The sequence below is a fragment of the Gouania willdenowi genome, chromosome 7, assembly GCF_900634775.1.
Source record: "Gouania willdenowi chromosome 7, fGouWil2.1, whole genome shotgun sequence".
NCBI lineage: Eukaryota > Metazoa > Chordata > Actinopteri > Blenniiformes > Gobiesocidae > Gouania > Gouania willdenowi.
The window spans coordinates 36,019,677-36,036,626 of NC_041050.1; the positions used below are offsets into that span (position 1 = coordinate 36,019,677).

The following is a 16,950-nucleotide window of genomic DNA, read 5'->3' on the forward strand; positions in this document are numbered from 1 at the left end:
AGGTTTTAATATTTCATGTGTGGGCGTCTGCGCCTTTGTTGTGTCAATATATGCCTCGATTTCAATTTTTTATAAATGGTAAAATGAAAGAAAGTTTGATATGAAACACATTTCAATAATTGTTAACTACACGTGTAGAACTGTGTATAAATTAGATGATAGTTTTTTGTTTTTAGTGTATTTTACAGCTGATTTAGGACCCGTTATCATAACAGATGCTAACAGAAAGCTAACACAAGAGAAAGGTTTACTTTAATGAAGTTATTTATTTCAGGCTCAGTAATCGTAATTGAACATGGGTAATTGAAAATGTAATTGTAACTGAAAAATGTAACTGACCCCAACTCTGGATGAAGCAACCAAAAAGCGCGACAATGTTCACGATTTTAGTGACTGTAGTCGCAGAAGTCGCGTTAGGTGTGGACGTACCTTTAGCCTGGGTTAGTTCCTTTATCAAGAAGAGACGGGACTATTTAGTGTGTCACAGATGGGAATGTGTTCATGTGTTAACTGGTTTGTTTGCACCACATTAAAGAAAAACAAAAGCAACTCTGTACGTGATCAGTCTTTTCCCTTCAGTTTCTGCGTGACACATTTGATGCGTATATTTTCTCTGAGGTTGCGAAGGCGTGCACTGCGACTCGTGATTTCCTCCACATACGTTTTGGGGAACCAGCCCCGTTCCCCATCCGACAGTCGGATTCCTTCCACCCAACCTGCAGAGACACAACATCTCCTGTACATCAAACACTATGTAATTCATGAACAGGAATGCAGATGGTGTTGGAGATGGAATGCAATTCATCTTGACGTTTATTTTTCTGCGATGCTTACCGTCGCCTGTAATGGTCTTAGCATGAAGTATGTCGGCTTTTTCTAGAGTTAGCTCATCGTGCTCCTGGGCCTGATAGCTTTTGATGCACTGGACCTGGGTAATGTCTTGGAGGTCAAGAGAAGAGGAAAAACATGTTTGAGATGGGTACAAGATTAACATTGATTGATGACGTTCCTTTAAATCCTCACTGACCATCATTTTCACTGGCCTGCTCGATGTCTTCAAGAGGATTGGATGGAAACATCGCTGTAATCCATCTCTGCTTCCCACTCCTTTCCACACAAAAACAAAGTTAGACTACCCACTATGGGAAGAGATTTGAATTTGAATTATGAATATTCACAAATATATCCACAAAATTGTGATCACGTGTTTTTTACATTTTCACATGTTTTTCTTAGATTTTCACTTGTTTTTCAGTAAGATTGTCTAAAACATATTCACAAAAATGCATGTAAAAATTGCAGATATATTTGTGAACATTTTTTAGACAATCTCACTGAAAAACAAGTGAAAATCTAAAAAATACATGTGAAAATCTAAAAAACACATTAAAATTTAAAAAACATGTGAAAACCGAAAAAATACATTAGAAAATTGTGGAAAAACATGTTAAAATCTGAAAAAACACGTGATAATCTAAAAAATACATGTGAAAATCTGAAAAGAACCTGAAAAACATTTTTGAAAATCTAAAAAATAAATGTCAAAATTGTGGCTATATTTGTGAATATTTTTGAGACAAATCTCTCCCCATACTTAGATGCATTGTACTACTGCAGAGACAGAAACACAACACTGCCCTGGCTACAGGAACACACTCACTCAGTGTGGGATTTAAGGAGAATCTGATGTTTGAGCTGCTGGCCTTCACACAGCTGCAGGTGGAAGAGGAATCCTGAGATGCCCTGGAGCTTCTGACTGAGATCCTTCACTTTTAAGTTTTCAATTTTGGCATGGACGAACACCATGAACTTCCACGTACTGCAAAAGGGAAAACAGTAGCTTATATCTTATAACGTTCAGTTTTCATTCTTTTCATCTTTCCTCAAATTATTTTCCAAACAAACGATCATTTAGTAAGGATGCACTGATCGATCGGCCGCTGATTTTGGGTGATCGGCCGATCCTTGCATGTGAAGCTGCGCGATCTTCTCCGCCAATCTCATCCACCTCCGTAAGGTCAAAGTCAGTCACTGTCCCCTTCTGCTGTGAGGTGACTGACAGGCCCGCCCACCAGGTCATGTGAACTCGTCTGCTACACGAGTTAATGGCACAGTCAATCTAGCATGTTCACAGTAGTATTATCTTACACAAAAAAATAGAGCAATGGATTGCAATTTGTGTTCATGTAATGCTGAAATAAGTCTTGTTGGGGTTGCAAATAAATTCTACCTTATTTGCCCTTTAAAAAACCACCATATCTGATCAAGCTAATGCTAAAGCTAGCGGAGCAAAGAGCCAGTGTGCTGCAGCCACTATTCAGAGCTGCCAAGCGTCACGCTTTGAGAGTGACAGTCACGCAGTTTGACGGATTCTCACACCACATGCCACACTTGACATTTCTCACGCTTACATTTCCCTATTCAATACTCTATCTTTTTCATGATAATGAACTTTGATCCTCGCGGCTTGCCATAGTTCGATTAACTCCCAGACCAATCCATGTCTCCTTGTGTCTAAATCTAACCAACGCGAACCCGGTGGAAATTAACACATTGACTAAAGTGGAAACCTATCAGCTCCGGTGGCGAGGCGGTGACGTAACGTAGCGGAGCCGCATCCAGTGGATATTGAGGGTTCGACAGTCTTTTCTGCATCATCTTTGTATTACTTACTCTTTCCTCCTGGACAGCAGAAGAGAGTCGTTGAACAAGTGGAGATAAACTGGCTTGGTGGGCAGTTTGAGCTTGGATCCAGAGATTGTGATCATCTGTGTGTCCAGCTCAAGAAGTTCGCCATGTTTGACCAACCAGCGGGACTGGGAGATCAAAGGAAAGATCTACAAAAAAAGTTAAAAAAAAAAAAATTGTTGGAATTGAAAAATAACAGCAAGTGTTCTTTTAGGAGGATTTAATCACCTTGCCCTCAAAATGAATCTTTTTGTTGAGGTGGATGAGTTCCTCCATCCTCTTCATCGACTGCACGCTGGAGTTACATTCTTTGATGATCTGTGAAGCCACATACACACACACACACACACACACACACACACACACACACACACACACACACACACACACACACACACACACACACACACACACACACACACACACACACACACACACACACACACACACACACAATGATTACACATGTATGCCTCTCCAGTCATAATCCTGGTGCTCGTCCAACTGGCTATTACAGATGATAAACACCACCTTTTTTAGCTCGTTGAAAGCTTTTGTGGCGGTGTCCTCATCTCGAGATCCCGGCGCGGTCCTCTTTAGGATGTTCTGGAAAAAACGTCCGATTCTAAACCTCAGTGCGGGTGGTTTTTAATTAAGACCATTAAGTGTGCTACAAATGTTCAGCAGTGTACCTCCACTAGCATTTTTAGCCGGGTGATTCTCTGAAACGGCAGGATTAGAAATGAAGTCAGAGGAAGTCTTTGGCAGATGGGATCCTCCTCCAACCGAGCCAGGATCCCTGGAAAACGAGGGTTTTCGTGTCTGAGATGACAAGACGAAGAAGAAGAAAACATATACCGGAACACTTTAATGACTTTCTGTTAAAATTCCAGCAGGCACAAAAATTTGCTCAACTAACTCAAGGTGAACCAAAAGCAAGTTAAGTCATGCAGGTGTACAATAACGCCTGAAATGCCTCGGAGGAAACTATGGCCATTAGTTTCAAAAGTGTTCACTGAACAATTGAAAAGAACACAGAGATAGGTTAATTCTAATCCCCAACAGGTGATTAAATTCTCAATCACTCACAGCAGACGCTGGTATGTCTGCTCCTGGTACGCCTGGTTGGTTACATATGGTAAATACACGCGTCTCAGAGCCGGGCAGTGAACCAGAACGATGTCACACACGTCAAAACGAAGAATGTCTTCCTCCAACCTGTGCTCCAGGTCCTGGAGGAACCTAGAGAGAAGACAGAATACAATGAGAGGAGATGAAACCTGGTGCACAATTTAGGACATCTTCAGGTCTCAGAGTGAGGTATCAGGTATCAGAAAAAACCTCTATCACTCATCAGACCAAATGACTCATGACTCAGCAAAATCTCCTTCAGATAAAACGGCGTCACTCGTCAATTCAAACGATTAAAAATTAAAGGCATTCGACTTGACATGGCATTTTATTTTGAAGGTACCAGAAATACACATGACAAAGTAAATTGAAAAGCCATTCTTTCCTTTAATTTTCTAAAAGTTTAGATATATCAACGTATTGTTTGATATATAGTTAAATGAAACATTGATATATCTAATAGAAAATTACAGCTTTCAACTCTGAAGCAGCACATATTGATGACGTCATGTGTATTTCAGGTTTCTTTAAAATACATCATCATGTTGTGTTTTATGGACTAAAGCGGTTTTATTTGAGACCATTTAGACCAACGATTCTCAACTGGTGTGTCAGGACCCAAAAGTGTGTTGCGGACCTGTACTGGGTGGGTCGCAGACAGCTGGTCAAAAATAAATAAATACGTCATGTCTCTCATGTTGGACTTTCTTTTATTTTGAAAGAAACTTTTCTTTTGACAGACATGCTGTGTAAAGCATGTTGCACATGAAAAAAAAAAAAAATATATATATATATATATTTGTTTTAAAAATGATTAAATATGTGTTTTTTCAACAGATATTTTTGAAAAAACTAATTTGGTTGAATTCTTAAAAAAAAAAAAAGTGTCACGATTTATTGACCATGGCAAAATGTGGGTCCCAGGGTGAGACCAGTTGAGCCTGAGGTCATATCATCTGATGGCGTCTTTGGTCTGACAAATGACGGAGGTTTTCCTGATACCTGATACCTGGCTCTGAGACCTGAGGATGTCTTAACCGTATTTCACACAAATTTCGGTGTAATGCGATTCTTTCACCTCTCACTGACATCCTTGACTTCAGGCAGCTTAGAGAAGAGCCACTGCCTGTCCTGAGCCCCGAGACACTCTGCGAGCTCCTGGGACATTATGAAGTGGTCAACGGCAATCGTCAAACTACGGATGTACGACGCCTCAGACGTCACAAGCTCAAACTTGGCCTGGGTTTGAGAGTAGGAAGTGTTTTCAGTTCTCAGAAACCCAGCAGCGTGTTCTCATCAGCACAAAAAGCCATTTGAGGTTCCACTCACCTCCTGTAACTTCCTCTCTTCATTGCTAAAGTTATCCAGTTGACCACTGGTTCGAACATCAGGGATATCCTGCCACAACACAAATGCAGAACCCCTGGATGAACGAAATGAGCTGGAAGGGGACAGGTTTGATGGAGACGGGGTCCCGTCTGAACCCTCATCCCTGACCCCCTCCTCTGTACCCGGCTCTTTCCCCTGCTGCCTCTGGATCTCTCTGTTAATGGCAACATCACTGTATTCCTGGTACAAAATTGCTGCAAAGGAAAGCAAAAAAAAAAAAGACTTTCAAGGAAAAGAACAGAACATAATCAAAAATTATAACTGGATTCAAACTTACAACTAGGCAAGAATCGTGACAGTCGATTTGAAGTAGGAACAGGGGAATGTGCAACTACATCCTCCTCGATGGATTTCTTTCTCATTCTTTGAAAAGAACGTTAAAAAATTGTTAAACACGAGACTTTTTTTCACCTTTTTTTTTTTTTCAGCAATCAGTGACTGACCCGAGTTTTGTGCTCCACCGATGCAACTGCATCCCACTGTCCCTGCTGGGCAGGGAAGGTGTAGATCCCACAGGGCTGTGAGTAGTGCTCTCATTAGAACCACCTGAGCTGCGAAGCCTGAAATTAGACTTATCTAAAAAATAAAAAAAGGAAATAAAGATTAAGTTGTGAAGGTAAAATTAAATTGATTTTAAGATAATAAAAATACATAAGCACAACACAATAAGCACAATATGCACAACTATAACATCACATTGCACTCTCACTTTAAAACAGTCAGCTCTTCCCCACCCCTTCCATTTTCCTACCCTGACTCCCTCTTCCCTGTTCCCTTCCCCCTCACCTAGGTGTAACACTGCTCTCTCTTTTTATATTGTAACTTTAATAAAGTGTTTCTTACCCTGCCTTAGGGAGGGCTGGGGATGGTCACAATTATGCAATAAAATAAATAAACTGATTTAATTGCAATGACAAAACATGCATTGCTGTGGTAAAAAGATGACAGTTCATGTAGTGTTGACTTGGTGCAGACAAGGTGAAAAATCAGGGGGACATTTTTTAAGCTCTATAAAAGTTTAGATCATATATAATATTGGAGGTTTAGTAGGGATGGATACAAAGACGGCCCCTTTGTGAGAGACGGTGACCCCAATTATGCCCCAAGTCGTAGACTGTAATTGTGACAAAATCTATGACCCGACAAAACAGTATATTTATCAGCACTAATATTTATTGAATTATTAGCCTACATAATTTAATAATTCAGTGTTTTCACTAAAAAGAAATGAGTGTTTGTGCAGTCACCTGCTCCGAGGGGACTGCACCTGCTTCTCAGTCTCACTATCACCTCTAATTTCATATCTTCAAATGTAATTCTGCACTTTTGGCCAATCCTACATTTTAAACAAGCAAGAAATTGTGCACCTTTTATTTGAGATTTTAATACATCTGCCCCACAGTCTTTGTAAAATCTTAATGGTCCCTGACTGTGACAAAAATCCCTAAAACTTGTCTTTAGATCAGAGCAGTTGTGAAATGGTAGTTTTTTTAAAGTATGTAGAATCCACGCTCCACTCCGTTTCAAAACCGAAACTGAAACTTAAAGGTGCGGTCTGCAACTCTTATAAAAGAGACTTTTTGTCATATTTGCTAAAGCTGTCACTATGTAAGGACAGCTTTACATGAAACTAGTAGTTTGTGTGAAAAAAACAGACTCATTGAGTCCCGCCCCCGCTGCTCCTGCAGCCTTTGGCAGAATGCAGCGTGACCGAGCAAAAAGAACCAAGAGCCAGGTGTTTGATGGACTGTCTGAAAGCTGTTGATCACAGGCCCCGCCCCTTTCCCAGAGCAAGAGAGCCATCTTTTTTACAGTGTATGGTCTGGAGGAGTAGAAGATGGAATTTGTGACTTTTTTGCTTGAAAGGTAATTACTGCTGCTTGATTTACATTATGTTTGATTTGTAATTGTTACACTCGAACTTTGTGGTGCATGTGTTGTTCATGTGCACGCAGCAGCCTCTGTGTGGCTGCAGTAAGTGACACTGTGTTGCTGCTGCTGAGGTGTGTGCACATTGAGAGAGAGAAGCACTGCAGTAATGTGCTTTTAACAGAGCATGTTATATTACTGTGATGTTGCTGTTTAACTAACGTTAGCTTGTTAGCTCCTCTGAGGGAGAAACTTTCGAAAGTTTGGAGGCAGGGCAAGAGAGTAGCCAGGAGGGAGGGGGCGAGAGGAATCTGAGAGTTGCGGACTGCACCTTTAAAGCAGAACTAAGTAACTTTTTCACCTTAATAAATCCGTCTTGTAGTCCCTGTGAGGGCAATACAAGTGTTTATGGGGTAACTGGGTGGTCTTTCCTGCCTCCGACCCGGTGGCAAGACGTATTGCTTTACGGCAGCCCACTACAAACTAATGCTAGATTATGACCAGCCCTGTGGCTGCACTAGGTTGTCTAGGAACGGAGCAACTCCAGGCAGTGACAGCTCAGCAGCAGCACACAGCAATCACACACACTGTCATCAACAGGCAAGCACACAAACTCAAAACCCAGCACTCCATCAGGCAGCACACACACAAATATCCATCCATCCATCCATCCATTTTCAGAGCCGCTTTGTCAGCACACAAACACATTTCCACTTTCCCTTCCGTATTACTCCCACATCATTCATTTATTTTACTTGTCTCTCTTCCTCATACTGTTCAATGGTTCTCCACATTGGTTTGCCTTTTTCCGCTTGATTTGGCGTGTAACTGTTGGATACTTCTGCTGGAATGTCCGCCATTGAACTTTTACCATCAATAGTACATGAATGCACCCGACTTCAGTCGAGCAGCCAATACTGAAATCCAGCCTCACACTCCTGGTTTTCTAAACTTCATTTACAAAGCAAGGAGAAGGAGAAGAGATTCACTGTCCACTCAGAATACTTGGGATTACAATATGCTCAAAGATGATTATGGATTTTTGACCAAATGATGCAAAAAAAAAAAAAACTTACATACTGCAACTTTAAGTCTTATACTTTTACAAATATTTTCAAAGTCTAGATGTTTATGTCTGGCATTATTTGAAACTTGATGAAATCTTGTTTACATTAGAATTCTGAAAATATGTTAACTGGTAAGAAGTATCCAAAACATCGTGTTGAGTTTTTTCAGGGTTAGATAAAATAAAGCTGACCGACAGTTTGCATAGAAGGCTAGAAATTACCAAAAAAAGTTACTTTAAGCAGAATACAATGAAACCCAAGACATACAGGGGTTTGGACTGAAACCAGAACTCGCCTCCAGATGTGCTCTAATTGGCTGAGTCGGTTGTTGTTTGACACTTTCTTTAAACATTTGTGTACCAATGTAGGAAATAAAGGCAGGCTTTTGCCAAAAAGGTGTCAATCAACATCCTAAAGGCTTTCAAGGCATGGCTTATTGGCCAGAGCGACTTATCTGAGGATTTTACCCTGAAGATGTTGTTGACACTCTACTCACAGTCAGAGTTGGAGCTGAGACTGTTGGAGTTCTGTCTGTCCTTGGAGGCGACCCGAGCGGAGAGTGATTTCCCTAGCTTTAATGTGAACGAGTTCTTCCTCTGGGACAGCTGGAGTCTGGATATCAGTTCTGAAGCCGAGAAGCGCCGCCGCTCTTGGTCCCCTTGACGAGTGCGTGGTAAAAAGCTCCCAGAAGAGGCAAGAGATGTGTCCAGGCTACTGCTCTCCTCCACTACTCCTGGTATTAGGTCTTCTATTATCTCCAGGGGTTCCTCTGGTAGAATAAAAATGTCCTCTTGACTGAGGATTGGAAGTTCTGAAGCACCGTCTGTAGAGGAAGGGTTTGAAATGGCTTCTAAGGAAGACAATCCACTGAGGTCCTCCTCCAGGAAAGATGCAAAAGGTCCAGGGAAGATGTAATCTGTGTCCAGTATTGGGCTGTTTAGGGATTCATCGCTTGTACTGTCAGGGGAATAAACCTGCACTTTTCGCCCTGAGGAAAATAAAATAAATTCAGCATGTTTAGATTCTAGAATTTCTTTTGCTTACCTTATATACCAGTATTTCTCAAATGTGGGTAGGCAATGGCACTACAGGGGCTACTTCAGAGAGAGAAAGTTTCAGTCTTGGTTCCACCCCAGACGTGAGATAACCGGAAATGTTAAACACTATAGTAATCAATCATTTTAGGAGCCTGAAATTTCTGAAAAAAGTAAATAGATTTTTAAATTATTGTTCTTTTTTTTTTTTTAAATTAAAACAACACAATCTCAAATACTGTGTTTCTTTACTTTCACTTTGTGAAATATAAACCTCGTTCAATTAAAATGCAGTAAAAAAAAAAAAAAATTATAATATCTGAGCTCAAACATGATCAAAAACTAATTCTAGAAAAAAATATTGGGGTCACAATCCAAAAAAGGTTGGGAACCACTGCACTAAATACTGTTTCTTTCCACTTATTTACAAAATGAGAGTCTTTAAAATGTGTGTTATCACTCGTTCATTCCATCATTATGCTTTAGTTGTTTTAAAATAGTTTTCTAAACAAAATGTTGTAGTCAGACAAAAGTACTTGAGCCAAAAAAGTTTGAGAACCACTGTTATATACATTAGCCAACAATACTCACTGATAGACTTTTCTTTGATTGAGCCTTGTGAGGCTCTCCTCTGTGGTTGGTAGGAGTCAGAATCCTGATACTTGGGGTAATCGGGCGAGGATGGAGAACCTGCTAGTTTTGATTCCCATGAGTCTGTGTTTGTGTACAGTGAAGACAAAGGCAGGGACAGGGGGAGGCTGAGAGCTGCATGAAGAGGCCGACACACAGTTGTAACAGTGAGGGGCTTATCGGACTCTTCCACGGATAAAGTCCTAATGCCATTTTCAAATCCAATTTCAGAGTCCCTTAGTGGCTCTGACTTGAAATTCACATCTGTGTTGTGTTCCCTATTTGTAGAGTGGCTATGGTTCTGCATGTCGTTCAGTTCGTTCATTGAACATCTGAAGCCGTTTAGCGGCAGAGAGCGATTTGTGCATTGGAAGTCGGATCTCTGAGAGCCAAACCTGGTAAACTGAGGAGACACTGGTGGTTGCAGCTCGATGAATGCCAGAGTCTCTTGCTGACATACTGCAACATGCGTGTGGTGGCACCGGTGCAGTAGAGGCCTTTCTTCCTGCACCTCGATCAGGCCCTGGGACTCCCCTGAGCCGGGGATCCACATGCTGGTACTCTCTCCTCGGCAGTGAAAAGCTGGAAGGTGGGGCTGGAAATCAGGAAACGGTGATAATCCATACCCAGGGTGCATGGCTGAATGGACACATGGGAGCTGCGGAAAAAAGATAGAGAGGAATTCTGTTGGTGGTTTGCTCAAATGCAAGTATAGGAAAAAAAAACTTGTGCAGGTTTGTTTATTATTCCAGCATCCGAGACCATAATCCTGGTAATGGACGTATATGAGACCGTGGTGAGTGAAGAGGACACATAGGAAAGTCATCAATCTCTTCCTTCTGTCAAGTGAATATTTTCACAAACACACAGAGCAATTTTGATACTTCAGTGGTCTCCATGACTGGTTATTAGGCCACCTACTGTACGTCCCTGCCTTGGCCCGATGAACCACAAAGCACCAGACCCTTCTGCCTCCCCATTCCACTAAGGAATGAGACCATCTCACCGGTTCAGGCTGAGCCCAGCCGGACCCCGTGGGTGAAAGACCAGCTATCAGGGAGTGGCTTACAGGCCCTTTTAACCCTGCATGCCAGGTACAATAACTGGCTTGGGAAGACCTTGAGGACATCTTAAAACATGCTGAAGAGATCATATCTCTCAGATGGTTTGGGAACAGCATGGAATTGCCCCAGAGGAGCTGGTGGATGTGGCTGGGGAAGGGACTATCTGGGCTTTTATGCTGAGGATCTCCAAACACTGAACATGATCTCATATACACAAACTCGAATGTGTCAAGTTAATATAGAAAGTATTTATTCAATTTTTTAAGATAAAGTACGTTTTTGAGTGTTGTCTAAGGGCACCTCAGCACAAGAACATCCAGAATCGAGGATACTGTATAACCCCCCCAGCTTTGCAAAAGGGAGACCACCTTCACTCACAAGTGATTTTGCATTTAAGTAAATCTAGGCAACTGTAAAACCATGTTGGTGCAGCAGCATGAATATTTCTACAGAAACACACATTTGATTTTTTTTTAGGCAAAATGCAGCATTTTCTGAGTTATGTAGAGCCTTCTAGAGCTGGGCAATATATTGTGATTCAAGATATAGCAAGTTTTCTATTTTGGCAATATAGAAAATGGCAATATTGCCTATATTGAGATATAGCTATATATTTTTTGTTTGTTTTTTATTTATACAATCACTAAAAATTACATCATACAAGAATTTAATATTATTCATATCTCTCCATATTTCTAAGATATATATTTCATAGCTTTTTTTGTATTAAAATGCTCGTTTTAAGAGTTGCTGCTTTTGTTACTTCTCAGAACCGCATGAAAAGCACAGTTAGATGGATTTCTGAGTGTATCTTAACCTAGATTCACCCCTAAACGAGCCACACTACACTCACTCACACGTGCTGTCCGTCAGAGGAGAAAAAGCTGAAAGTGGCACATATCATGTAGCTGTTTAATAAATGTGCCTGTGTGACATTGTCTTTCTGTTAAGACTTAGATATCGAGTTTTATATCATATCGTATCAATATTTTTAGAAAAAAATATTGAGATATGAGTTTCGGTCCGTATCACCCAGCCCGAGAACCTTCTTTTTTATTTGTCGATGTTATTTTGGTGATGGTTTTATTCATGTGGTGTCTTCAGATGTATTTATTTTTGGACATGCAACATTTGATGTTGTTTCCATAGTAACACTACAAGTTCATGCATACACATAGTGCAGGACAAGAGTTTTTCTTCAAAGTTCCCAAAGCCAAAGTAAATAGGCAAAAAAAAAAAAACACACACACACACACACAAAAACAGGTAAGTAGGTCTTCCGAGCTCTGTCTTCCTGTTAATTAAAGGCTTCACCAAGCATAGCATTCAGTCTGTACTTAAAACACACACACGCACGCACGCACGCACACACACACACACACACGCACACACACACACACGGTCCAGACAGGATACCACAAAAGAGAGGTAGACGGATGAAGCACATCCTCCTCAGCACTCTCACCTTTCACCTGAGATCTGTGCTCATCTATCACTGTTTGTAATTGAATGTTTTATTTATAGTGAGAATATCTCCTCTGACAAACTCTTTAAACAACACAGCAGCAGATAATCTGTCTCGCTTCCTGAATGGGTAATCCTCAGATTCTGGCTTTAACATCTAGGAAATGGAGCCAGACACTGGTATACTAGACACTGCACATTTTGGATCTGTTCACTGTAAATCACATCTATTTACTGTATGTGGGCTCATATGCAGAGGTGAAAGTAATGGATTACAAGTACTCACGTTACTGTAATTGAATTGCTTTTATGGGTACTGGTGCTTTTTTGGGTATTTTTCTAACTCAGTAATTGTACTTGTACTTAAGTACGTTTTAAAAGAGCTAAAGTAATTTTTTACATTTCTACACATGACGGTTACTCAGTAAATTATTATTATTTTTGTTTAAATGATCAACGAACATTGTAAAACTACAAAAAAAGTAAATAACCAGACAACAATCAAATGTATCACATCATAACCGACCAATCAGATTAAACGTAATGCACGGCGCCAAAATAGCATGGAATGGAGATTATTATTTCAGCTTTAGAGTTCATAAACATTTACATTTTTGTCCTACATGTATGTTTTGTTTATATCTTGTTATGTACAGTGTCATTGGATGACATGAAAGTCAGTTATTAGTAATATTATTATCATAAATTAATAGCTCTTCTTAGAGTCTGAGATTTGTATTTATTTTGAATTAAATTAATTGGTGTTATTTTGATTAAAAAATAATTGTACATTTTGTCAAACTTTTTATTTTATACAGATGCCTTTGTGGAAATTAAATGTCTTCCTTTTTAAGTTTATACATGAGATGTTTACTGTACGCAAGGGAACCGTAGCAAGATTTATTACCAAAAATAAACATGGGGGGTGAACGTATATAGTAACTTTTACATTGATTACTTTTTACTTGTACTTGAGTATTTTATGTATGACTTACTTGTACTTGTTTACAAATTAAACAGTACTTCATGTTTCTTGGTTGGGATGTAACTGAAACTGAATTTTCCCTCGGGTAATAATAAAGTATTATCAATCAATCAATCAATCAATCAATTCTACTTGAGTAGGATATATCAGTGCTCTTTACACCTCTGCTCATATGTTCTTATTGGCATCTGATGAAGCATTTATTGCTGCTATGTAAGCCTTCTTTCTTTACATTAGGCCTTTTTAATTTTCCCTGCAGCTCTTGTTACTGTAAACCCGTCACTGTTGTGTGTTCCTGAAAGGAAGTGGCTCTCGTTTGGTAAGCTGAGAATTAAAAAAGAAAAAAAAGAAAAAGAAAAAAAAAAGAAAGAAAACGTGCGCTCTATGTGGGTAAAAGAAAGATAAACACCTTGGTTTGCTTCAGGGTTAATTTTTAGCTCAACAGCAGCCATTGTGTTTAAACTGTAAGGCAGAAATTATGATTGTGTCGTAAAGTGTTTTAAAGTTCCAAAAGTTTTCATGACAGTATTCCCAAATGTATTGAAAAAAAAAAAAAATCTAATTCTTAATATACTGTACATAATATACATATATTTTAAAGCTGCTATCCGGAGTTTCTGAGAGGACGTCTCGATGTCCCGCCCTAAACAGCCTCACTTCCTTCCACTGCCTCTTCTAATCTACCAGAAGCCACGCCTCTATTTTTCATCGTGGAACATAACAAGGTTGCATCGGGTCGCATTGATATATGTCTATGGGTCAGGTAAGAGCCAAAATCATATTTACCTGTTTGATGTTGTGACGCACGGCCTTGTTTCCGTGCACAGTTCCACATTCACTTTGATTGACAGTCTCAAAAACAGGAAGTCGAAGCCTATTGGCTGGGCTCACTCGGCGATCATTTCCATTTGTATAGGGGTCTATCGGGCGAAGGAGGGACTTATATACATTAATGTATATGAATGACCACCGGTGGTCGACCGGTTAGGTATTTTTTCTTATTTCAAAAGAATGATACACAAACATAGATTTCTCAGAAACTCCGGATATCAGCTTTAAGTGCCATAAAACACAGTAACGGTACAAAATATATATGATTTAATTTGTTGTTCTTTTATAAATACTAGTGAAAGTTTTCAGTGAAATGGTCCCAAACTTTTGATATTTTAGGTTGGTTCTTCTTCTGTTGCTCAATTCCTTTTCACAATGTAAATGTTGAAGCGACACTGCACCCAGCAGTTCATGTATGGTACTGCAGCAAAAATGAAGCAGAACTGATTTTCTGAACTTACTACATTAAAGAACGCGTCGACGCAACTTTTTGTAGTGAACATTATCAATTATGTTACTAATCCTTTTTGCATTATTGTAAATGTTACACAAATTGTGGTTGACGTGAATCTCGAGACGGTCTATATATTTAATTCTATTTTTTCTTTTAAGTTCCAATTGTGCAAGATTTCATCTCTTATTTTTTAAGTTTATACATGAGATGTTTACTGTATGCAAGGGAACCGTGGAAAGATTTATTACCAAAAATAAAGTAACTATTAACTTTTACTTTGAATACTATTTAGTTGAGCTACTTTTTACTTGTACTTGAGTATTTTATGCATGATTTACATGTACTTGTACTTGAGCACAATTTCAATCAAGTAACAGTACTTCTACTTGAGAAGGATATATCATTACTCTTTATACCTCTTTTCTTGCAGACACAAATTATACCCTACAGCACTTTGTGCATTTTTTATTGTAATTTACATTTCAATTATTATGACACACTATAACTCTTATTGAATACATTTATTCTACAGCATTGTTAATTATATCACTTTAGAGAGCATGTATGTAATTTACTGGTGCATAATATCCCTTTAGATAACAAGACCTGGAGTGTAATGATGCATCAATACTTTTTTATTTATTGTAGGAAAAAAAAAACCTTCCAGTTAAAGCATTGTAAAGCGTTGTAAACATTTATGGAGCACATACAGCAGAGGTCGGTAACTTTGATCAATGCTGGCCACAAAAATGTGTTTGTTTGATTAGAGGGTCACATGATCAACATTCATGTCAGCATTTAGAATAATGAGCGATCTGAGCATTAATACTGGAAAGAACAAAGAGTTTTTGTAGTAATTGTGTGTGTTTTTTTCATTCTGTGTATGTTTGTTGTTGTCTTGCTCGTTGTGAGGCACTTTCCTGTTAAATATATGTTTTTTGGAGTTTTATAGTGTTTTTGTGCTGTCATTTTGCATTTTTTTTTTGAGTAATTTGTGTATTTCTGTTGTCGTGTTGTTTGTTTGTGAGTACTGTGGGTTTGCAGAGTCTTTATCTGTACTTTTGTTGTCATTTTCTGTAATTTTGTATATTTTACTGAGTAATTTTGTGTATTGCTGTTGTCGTTTTGTTCATTTTTGTAGTAGTTTTGTGTGTTTTTGGAGAATTTTCTGTGCTTTTTATTTTGTCTTTTACCGTATTTTCCTGCAATGTTGTAATTCTTTGTGTTTTTTAAAATGTATTGTTGCTCTTGTTTTGTGTATTTTTCTGTCATTTTGTACGTTTGTACTTTGGGGGCCGCGTGAAATCAGACCGAGGGCTGAATGCCTATATGTCTGACGTACAGTATGTGCTTTACACTGTGAGTAGAAGGAGAATGAAAAGCCACACCTGCTCTTGTGGTAAAGAAAGCTCGGTCAATACTATCTCTGCTTTTCTCCTTTACACAGGTTTATATGCACGCACACACACACACACACACTAGGCAGGCACAAATGGTTGCCTGTTCCACGCTGCAGACAAAGGCCTCCTTTATCTGTGTTCCTGGGCCAGGCTGCCCCTGAGCCCGGGACACCTGAGAGTGTGTGGGAACTGCTTATACTGATCCATCAGCATATATATAGTGCAACCACTGAGCCATGGAAACACGTGCAGACTTCTGCTGCATTCAGACACAAGCTTATTGGTGTCTGGATGTGATTACTGACTACTTTTGACTGTAATCCTGATGTATGTGCTGCTGTTTTATCAAAGTTTACTTACATCTACTCTATCTAAAGCCTGATATATGAAGAAAAACCCAGGTTCACAATAAATGGCAGTGACAGAAAACAATGAGATGTCTCATAAGCATGAATTAGTGTTTCTCAAATAGGGGTACGTGTACTCCTAGGGACATGCGATGGTACTTCATGGGGTACTTGAGAGAGAGAGAGAGAGAAGGGAAAATTAACAAATGAAAGTATTAAAATATGGGTTTTATCATGTTATTTTTAGTTAAAAATGATAATCATAGTAATGATGATGGAAATTCAACTTTATTTGTGTAGTGCAAATTAAAATAAGCACATTGAGAGATGATCTTGATTAGAACATGAACTGAAAATACAAAGGTTTGTCTCCAGCACCGGGCGTGGAATGACTGGAGTAATAAAACTATTGAAATAAATCTATTCTGGAGGCATTAAATACTGTTTTATTCTCTTGGTTACAAAGTTGGATTCATTCAAATGTGTGTTATCATTCATTCATTCCATAATTATGCTATATAAATGTTTTTCATGGTATTCTGAGCAAAATGTTGTAGTTGGACAAAAATTGTACTTGGATTTTCCTATTTTTTGTCA

The 16,950-nt window shown here is 39.1% G+C and overlaps 1 protein-coding gene across 1 annotated transcript; it reads right to left on the reverse strand.

Moving 5' to 3' along the window:
* Positions 1–251: 251 nt before the first annotated feature.
* arhgef19 (Rho guanine nucleotide exchange factor (GEF) 19) lies at positions 252–10,462 on the reverse strand. The gene is made up of 15 exons (XM_028453003.1): positions 9,770–10,462; positions 8,641–9,132; positions 5,652–5,784; positions 5,486–5,571; positions 5,149–5,402; positions 4,898–5,058; positions 3,778–3,930; positions 3,381–3,510; positions 3,220–3,294; positions 2,917–3,006; positions 2,674–2,837; positions 1,661–1,819; positions 1,028–1,107; positions 835–939; positions 252–716 (listed from the first exon to the last, which is right to left on the reverse strand). The coding sequence occupies exons 1-15, from the start codon at positions 10,443–10,445 to the stop codon at positions 562–564; spliced, it is 2,913 nt and encodes a 970-aa protein (XP_028308804.1). The 5' UTR covers positions 10,446–10,462; the 3' UTR covers positions 252–561.
* Positions 10,463–16,950: the final 6,488 nt, after the last annotated feature.

What these genes read in the sequence shown, in the direction of transcription:
- arhgef19 (XM_028453003.1), bottom strand. Translation starts at nt 10,445, where the DNA reads ATGCACCCTGGGTATGGATTATCACCGTTTCCTGATTTCCAGCCCCAC. An exon ending in AAGAGAGGAAGTTACAGGAG is followed by an intron (nt 5,059 to 5,148) that starts GTGAGTGGAACC and finishes TCTCAAACCCAG; the next exon opens with GCCAAGTTTGAGCTTGTGAC. An exon ending in GGCTAAAAATGCTAGTGGAG is followed by an intron (nt 3,295 to 3,380) that starts GTACACTGCTGA and finishes CGTTTTTTCCAG; the next exon opens with AACATCCTAAAGAGGACCGC.